Source organism: Phalaenopsis equestris, unplaced genomic scaffold (assembly GCF_001263595.1).
Source record: "Phalaenopsis equestris unplaced genomic scaffold, ASM126359v1 Scaffold000291, whole genome shotgun sequence".
Taxonomy (NCBI): domain Eukaryota; kingdom Viridiplantae; phylum Streptophyta; class Magnoliopsida; order Asparagales; family Orchidaceae; genus Phalaenopsis; species Phalaenopsis equestris.
Genome location: NW_018164733.1, coordinates 580,322 through 589,316, shown reverse-complemented (window position 1 = coordinate 589,316; position 8,995 = coordinate 580,322). Strand labels below are relative to the sequence as shown.

At 36.8% G+C, this 8,995-nt stretch overlaps 2 protein-coding genes across 2 annotated transcripts in view; one reads left to right on the top strand and one right to left on the bottom strand.

Moving 5' to 3' along the window:
• The window catches only part of LOC110025141, a 46,476-nt gene that overhangs the window by 13,201 nt on the left and 24,280 nt on the right, over positions 1 to 8,995 (bottom strand). The gene's annotated exons all lie outside the window — the stretch shown is intronic.
• LOC110025129 (NADH dehydrogenase [ubiquinone] 1 alpha subcomplex subunit 6-like) lies at positions 7,262 to 7,847 on the top strand. Its single transcript, XM_020725417.1, has one exon. It carries the CDS (start codon positions 7,292 to 7,294, stop codon positions 7,697 to 7,699), a length of 408 nt encoding a protein of 135 aa, XP_020581076.1. The 5' UTR covers positions 7,262 to 7,291; the 3' UTR covers positions 7,700 to 7,847.

The following is an 8,995-nucleotide window of genomic DNA, read 5'->3' as shown; positions in this document are numbered from 1 at the left end:
AACCCAGGTAAAATAAACCCTATTTAATCTTTGTATTAAATAGGGGAATTTGTCGGTCATATATAAAAGGTTCGCAGACCAAACGGATGTCACAAATCTCTTAGTTTGCAGGATTGGGTCTATCGCTGAGGTCTACACTTATCTCTCGGGAAGGTGTAGTATTTGCGGTATCAGGCACGATTTTGCAAACTATCAGACTAATGAGATCCATTTGGTCTCATTTTTTCAAAAATTAAAACATACTACTTTCAAAACCCAAACTATATATCTTTTATATTTAAATTAAATCTCAAAAATTATTTTCATATATCATATTTTTCAAATAAATCTAAATCAATCTAATCGAAAAGAAAAAGTTGACCGACAGACCCAAACCTAACTTAAACCTGATTTGAACCAAAACAAACCCAAACCCAACTTGATTTGAATCAAACCTAACCCAAACTGATTCGACCTAAACCCAACCCAATTCGACCCAAACCTAACTAAACCTTAAACCGAACCTGATTCGACCCAAACCCAATTCGACACAAACCTAACCCACTAAATTCTAGCAGACATTAGCTAACCTTAGCTATTTTTTTAGCTAACCCCAACCATGCCTTAACCAACCTTAGCTCACCCCTAGTCCAAGCCTAAGTGACCGTTTGGGGCAGCTTATTCGGGTGCGATGGCGGTATGCGGATGCCCCCTTTGAGTTTGGAAAACACGTTCGCTCCAGATTAATTCCATCGCGTCTAACACACTTAAGGGTTTTCGTTAATAGGGCGCGAAGCAGGATTGGGTTCATGTCCTGCGTTGGATTCGCGCGTTAGGGTGAAGATTTCCTCCCGTGTCCTTCTATGCTCTCCCTCGCCCTCGACATCATCCTGAGCTCCTTCGTCGTTTACCTTGTTCCGGAGCTTCTCTGCTCTCCCTTGCCCTCGTCGTCGTCCCAAGCTCATTCGTCGTTTACTTCTTCCGCAGCCCCTTTCATCCCGAGTCGAAGTCAAGGTCCTTCGTCCTTAACACCTTGCATCGAGGTCCTTCGTTCGCGTTCATAAACAGGGAGGGAACCACAAATCTTCGACCGACGCTAGGTAAATTCATCTAACACTTTCTTCTCGCATCGTTACCTTTTCTTCTTCGAAATCCTAGATACAAATGTCCTCGTCCCACCATTTTTGCTTAGGTTAACTTTGTTGAGCATTTATTATGATTATTGCTCTTCCCTGATGTTTTGAATGATGGCCGGTATATTGTGCCTTTTTTTTGTAAGGCATTTTTCTGATTCTTGAGAAGGAAATGAGAATTATGGGTTGTTTGGTTGCAGGATTTAGCTTAAATATGTCCAAACAACAAAAAGGACATCTTTAATTCCTACAGGTTCTTCGATTCTTAAGTCCAGTTTTTCCTCTGTTTTGGCTTCAATCCAGGATTTGGAAATCCATCATCAAAGGCAACTTTCTTGTAGTCATTCAAAGATCCACTCAACTACCTTTCTCAAATTATTCTCAAGCAGATGAGATATAACACCTTGGACGGCCAATTTGTTTAAGGGTAACCATGGCTTCCATGAGCAAAGCTAAAGTGAACTTGTTGAACAATTTATGTTGTTAGCCAAAATTGAAGTTTAGGTGTTAGATTTGCAAATCTTGGACAAGTTTTGTTGAACACTCTTTTAAACATCGACGATTTCATAAAAATTCGGTGATTTCATTATGAGTTCAATGACTACATCAAAAGCTTGATGAGTTGCCATCTATTTGGCAAGTTCATAGGCTTGATAACTGTATTATAAGTTTGGCAAATTCACCATGTGTTCAGCTAGTTGACCAAGACTTCAGCATCATGATAAATGCATAATTAGTTCCTTGAATCTCTAATAACTTTCAAAGATAATTGTGAAAAAATAATATAATTATAACAATAAAAAATATTTGGTCTTATGTCATTGATAGAGAACATTTGGAAGTATTCATTTTTTGATGTAAGTTGGAAACATCCTTGGTAAAATTAAAGTTATTCTTATATGTTCTAGAGATCTAATTCTTTCCTGATCAATCAAGTTTTATTTATTTGTTAGACTATAGATTTATTTTCGTATGCATTTCCTTTTGTTTTTTTTTTTTATTATTTCTGGATCTGACAATTGGTTACAATTGGTTCCATTTTTTTTGTATCTATTTTTGTGCTATCTATTTTTTTCGTATGCACTCTATGTAATCTTTTTGAACTAATCTGTAATGATTTGCAGATTCTGTTTTATCTATTTTGTGCTCATACAGTTCAGTTGCAAACAACTTAACCGAACAGGGGCAGAATGGTCATTTATCCAACAACAGCTGTTAGTAAGTTGTTCTGAATAAGTTATCCCAAACAGCATGTCAGCTTATTCTGATAATCTGCAGATTATCAGAATAATCTATTTATCAGCAAATTATAAATAATCAACAGCTGTCTCAAACCGACCCTAATTCAAACTATGTTTAGTGTTTCAAGTGTAGTAATTCATATGTAATATTTCATATATAGTGATTCATATGTAGCATTTCATGTGTAGTAATTCATGTTTCGTGTTCTTAACATACCATGTTTAATTCATCTCACATAACAAGCAAAAAAAAAAGATAAAGGAAAAAGGAGGAAGAAAATATCTTACTTGTAGGTTATCTCCATGAACATTAAAATATGGCATAAAGTTGCAAAACTTCAACTGTAGAACGCCAAAAATTAAGGACAAAACCAAATGAAGAACACCGACAGTAAAAACCAACAGCAAAATTTTAAACTTAGGAGAAACTTCATTTTCATATCAACTAACAAATTTAGGAATCGAAACAAACCACGACCTAAATACCACTTTAAAACAAAAATTTAAAATTCACCAACATAAAGACTGAAAACCAAACCTAATTAGATCCGACACGAACCAACGATCACACATGCCCTATGTTAGTCCAAATCTGGAAGCCTAAGTTAGTTTAATTGAAACCATAGATTGTGATAAGAACTAAGACCTAAAAAACAAACAGCCTGACCACTTAAAACTAAAGAAGATGTCCTAGAATGAAGTAACTCGTGGTTATTGATGAAGAAATTTTGAAGCACCTTGAAACTAAGAAACCCTCCAGATGTCATAATAGTCATGGCGCTCAATGAGGATTTCTGGTTAAAAGGATGGTTATAGTTTAAGGATATCATTGCAACCGGAATAATGGGAAGTAGTAGGCATCTTGATCTAAGGAGTTATTCTCAATATTTAGGTTAGTCCACCTATTTGGATAAAGTCTAGGTGTGTTTGAAACTAATGGTTTCACCTCCATCTAGAAATCCTTCCTACCTAAACTTGTACTTCATTTTAGGAATCCCTTCAAATCCAAACAAATGATTCAACTGTCTAGTCTGTCCTAGCAATCCCGACCATTCAATATCTTCAAACCTAAATTATCCAACTTGTTACCAATCATTTTCATTCTCACCAATACTGATTATTTCAAGCTCTTCAGCCACCACAAAAAATTTAATCGTTTAGGTAAATCTTCCTCCTTGGACGGTTAAATCATTTGGTTTGGGACTTTTCAATACATTGTCATAGAACTGCAAGTCTCATTATATCTCTTTGAGTTTAATTCCTCCAAACTATAAGCTCGAATCTTTCGTCACATTTGAATTCTCAACTTTGAAAGTCCAACATTGTAATTTGAATAACATAGGTCATTATATTAATCAAGAGTTTTCTTTATGGCTCACGACTCTGAATATGTAATTAATAGTGAGAATTTGCCATTGTAAGGATTCTAGACCCTCGAATAAAATAAGCATTATCTTACATCCATAATGTAAGGGAAAAAATATGGTTCCATAGGTCCACAAATATGATTATCATCTGAATGATAAGACTCATTTTAAGGTAGTATTCCTCCCCTTAGGGTTGTATATATCATTTAGATAAAAATCTTAAATATTATAGTAGACACATCAACACAAAAATCCCCCACAAATACAATTATCACCTTTTTGTTTTGAATAGACACAAAACAATATCTCTCAAGAGTCTAAAGTAGATCTTTCGGAATTTAGGCAAAGTCTCTCCTGCATAAGCTAGATGTAGAGCCTAGATAACTGGTTAACTTTGGTGTAATCAATTGATCTCAAGTTCAATTCACGAATACAACCTCTCTAAAATTGCAAAGATAAGGCTAAGTACATTAACTCTTCCCTAGAAACTGCATTAGCATGAACTCTATACTTTAGCTCAAACCTCTCTACTATACTTGTATGGATAAGGATTGGGATCTTGCACTTGCAAAATACAGTTTATAGAAGCTTGTTAGCCAAACTAGGCTTTTTTTTTTTTTTGAATTTTGAATTTTCCATGCAGAAGACGATTGCAACACCAACTCAACTCTTTTAAGCTGTGAAAATACTTTTGGCACATAACAATGGTCAATTTAGAAAACCATATCAGTTGCAAACTACAGCTTTTCCTTCCTGGCCTTTCTCATTCACAGACTATTACACCATCCGTGAGCTGCTCTTCAAAAGTCAACCAATGTTTCCAAATCTAACCTAAAATTGTAAAGGCCACTTTACTTCCCTATACTAACGATTTGTCTTCAATATAATGGAACTATAGCTTTCTGGTGTGCAATAAAGTTCAAGGAATTCATTAAACCTTTTCCTCGAGATTTTTTTCTTCCCCCAATCTTTCATTTTCTAAATTGATTTTTATTCAATTTAAATTTGAAGCCAACATTGTCTATTGCTTGTACCATTAATCCACAGAGATAATGTACAAGATATTTAAATATTAAAAACTATACATTATAGGATATTCAGAAGATTTAATTAATTCAATTAGCCAAGACACCCAAATGATCTAAAGAGAATTAACATTGCTTTAGATAGTCCTTCTTTAAAAACAATGAAAATAGCCACATTGATATAAAAACTGGTACTAAAATAGCTCTTCAATAATCTTAGTGGAAGACTTATCTTCATTTTTAATATTTTCGTAAGTTTCATGTATATTTGATTGTCATTGGAGCGGGAGATACATCAAAACATGGGATGTAAAACTTCCCCTCCTTTCCACTTATAAAAGAGGAACTAATGTATCTAGAGAAAGACAGTTAAATGTTGAAACAAATTTGAACTTGCAAACTGAAGCTCCTCCTCTCCATTTCCTGGTTGGTCCCTCCCTCCCTCCCTCAAGAATATCTCCGCAGCATCAATCCATCAAATATTTTATGTAAATGTTGGTAAAACATGATTTGATGAGATAAAAGAAGTCCGCATTTTCAATAAATTCAATATAAAATGAATGGATACATCAATTAAATTACAAAATTAAGATGACTATAAATTCTAAAAAATTAGCACCTCGTAAAACATAATTGTTTAAGGTTTTAGTAGTGATTGCATAGTTCTGTGATACAATTTGACGTACAAGTCAACACAGATTTTCGTAGAAATTAGGGCAAATAGAATTTTTTATCGCAATAATCCAAACAACTCACATGACTACAAAAGATAAGCACCTACAGTTCGAGAGGTAGGAGGTCTCTCCTACTTCCTACAATTCAAGAGATAGGAAATCTCTCCCAAAACCTAAAACCTAAATCTCACAACTCAATCTCATGAATATCTCTAACCCTAGACATGATAAACCTATTGATACCCAATAATAATAATAATAATAATAATAATAAAAAAATTCTAAATTGTTCTTAGGCGTACAAAATATAAATGTGTAGTGCACTTAGACTAGGAGCCCTCGTAACAATCCCTCCCCTAAAAACACCTTGTTCTCAAGGCACGCACCGAAAACAAGTGTCTCAACTTCTCATTCTCTGCCACCTCGTTCTACACTATTAGAACTTGTAATATTCGATCCTTGCAACTGTGTCCTAGGGTAAACTTCTCATCATATCGAAAACAAAACTCATTGGCTCGCTTCTCTCGAATTTGTCTCTTTAAGGCGCTTGAGTGTTGCTCTTAGTTGTGATTCATTAATTGTGTCTTGGGCAGCCACACTCTGCACTTCCACTATTTGAACTTTTGGCATCGTCATGGTTGAAGCAGTTTCGTACGATGCTTCATCTATGAAGGCTCTTGCTAGCTTCCTTAATCTGGTTCTTGTCCTCCACCATCTAGGCTAGCGCCATCATCACCCACAATCCCCATAGTCTTAGTAGTCAAAGTGTTGTTTGTATGTCGGGTTTTAAGCCCTTCATGAAATTCCCCTCCATTCTTGCTTCATAAATCCTCCATAGTTGTCCTGACAATAGTTTAAACCTCTTTCTATATTTCATGATCGTCCCCTCCTGAGTCAAGGCATAGAATTGCTCGTATATATTTCCTTCCCGAATGGGTTGGAAACGTTTCAACAAACAATCCTTAAATTCATCTGATGAATGAATCGGCTATATAACCTCCCTCCACTAAAACCTAGCTAAGGCTTTCCCCTCTAGACATAATCCCGCTGCCATGAGTTTCTCCTCCCCATCCTCGAAGTATCTCTCCGTCCGGTACACCCACCCATGTGCGTCTTCTCCCTCAAAGATCGGTAGTTTCAGCTTCCTAACTCTAACATCTCCACCCGAACTTTCTCTTCAGTCGTTCTTTCTCCCCATGTATCGAGGGTAAAACTCTTTTCTTCGACCATAGCCATATCCCCTCCCTACTTCTTTCCCTTCTTCTTCGCGCTCCTCCATACCTCTGATATAATCTCTTCTCTATGTTTCAACACAGTTGCATTCATCAGAATTCTTTAATTCAACCCCAATCAAAGCCTTGAGAGTGGGGTCATGATGGAGGATGTATTCCTCCTCAAGTTCCTCGCGTTCTATCTCTTTTCCTTTCGATTTAGCCAATGAATCTCCAATTAACCTTTGGGTAGGGTTTGCAAATTGAACCATCAGCAGGGTCTTGGATTGCATCTCAATAAGCTTTTGTATCATTTCTCAAATTTCCCCCATGCTCTCAAATCAATTCTCCATGGAACAAAATCTATCTTCTATGGCGGCGAACCTTTCTTCCATCCCAGAGCTGATTTGGTTGATCTCTTCTCCAATTTCTTCTCCAAATCATCTATTTTCTTAGCTGTCATTCTTCCCAAAAAGTTTTCAATAAAAAAAATAGAAACCTGAAATGTTGTTGATGATTTCCAAACACTCTAATTCACGTGTACCCCGAGATACCATGAGATAATAAGTTGTTCATCAATCCAATTTATATATATATATATCTCTGACGTTGGAAGCTGGGTATAGCGCAAGCCAACGATTTAGGGAAGAAGAGATGATCCATGGCGACGGCACTGAGGGGTGTATTGGGAGCTAAAATTCCGCCCAACTCGAAGACATTGGAGGAGGTGAGGAGCAAGACCTTTGATTTCTTCAGAAAAGTGTGTCGCTCACTTCCCACCGTGATGAACATCTACAACCTCGACGACGTCGTTACCATCTCTCACCTCCGATCGACCATCTCTGCAGAGATTCGCAAGAACGCCAACGTCACCAACCCCATGGTGATTGACATGCTTCTATTCAAAGCAATGGAGGAGCTGACAAACATAGTTGATCATGCTAAGCAGCGACACCACATAATTGGGCAGTATGTTGTCGGCCGCGACTGCCTCGTCAAGGATTTGGGCACCAAAGATCAAGGAGCTTCTGATTTCCTCAAGCGTTTCTATGAAACCAACTATTTCTAATTCCAGATCTTTATCAAACAAGTAAAGTATCTTTGTACTTCTCACATTTTGAAACTATTGCAAATAATTTTCAACTTTTAACTGATGAGATAGAATGTATTTCTTCCAAGATCATCTGAAATTATTTGCTTATAAAATTTGCAAGTTTTGATTGTGAATAAAGTATGTTGTATATCTGTATATATATAGGGGAGTTTCGGGTCTCTGTAAGTCTTGATCCCCACGCGGCTTCTCTGCTAGCCCTAATCGTGACTAAATATCGAGGACGAAGTTAAAGGAGATCCCATAAATGGTTTCCCCGCTAGTCCTTACGACAATCACATGCTGTGATTGGTCTGCTTCCCCGCTAGCTCAAGTCGCAACAGTTTCGCAAGGTCAAGTTGATGTTTCCAACGTAAATCATTCGTGATTGTATCGCACGCCCTGCGTCCTTCGCAAGCCGCAACTCCAATATTAGTGTCGCTATACCCCCACCGTGATCCCTGCTTCCCCGCTAGCTGTGCGAGACATGGGAGCTTCGGGTGTCTATTCGCCATTCCCTTTGTCTCTTCTAGCAAGATCCGAGGGTTGCTCACAAAGGGATTCGTAGACGCTTCTCAGCTAGTTCTCACGCAATCAATGATTATTTCTCAAGTCGACAGAGAATCCATGTTGATCTCCCAGAAATCGTGGCTCATTGCTCTAATATCAATTTAATGTGATTCGACGTAGAAATAGACGCAGGTTTTCATAAAAATTAGGGAAAATAGATATTTTTATTGCAATAATCAAAACAACTCACACGAATACAAAAGAAAAGCACCTACAGTTCGAGAGGTAGGCTATCTCTCCCACTTCCTACAATTCTAGAGGTAGAAAATCTCCCTCAAAACCTAAACTTAAGACACACAACTCAATTTCATGCATATCTCTAACCCTAAACATAACAAACATATTTATACCCAATAATAATAATAATAAAAGACTAAATTGCTCTTAGGCATACAAAAGACAAATTTGCCCTTAAACTAGGAGCCCTCGTAACATTTTAATCATAAGATGTTGTCACAAGCCCAATACCCTAAAAGACCTAAACCCAAATATGCAAACATAACACCCTAAATATGCATAAATCTCTAAAAGCCCAGAATAACAAATCATCCCTTGCAAACACTAGAACAAACTAAAATAAATAAATTATAGGCTGAAAACTAAAACTATATAAATCCAAAACCCCCAAAAACACAAAAGGATAGGAACTAGGCTTAATGTTTAAGAAAAATATATATTTCCCATTCCCCACCACCGTAAGGATTC

Coding starts and splice junctions, on each gene's coding strand:
- LOC110025129 (XM_020725417.1), top strand. CDS start 7,292: ATGGCGACGGCACTGAGGGGTGTATTGGGAGCTAAAATTCCGCCCAAC.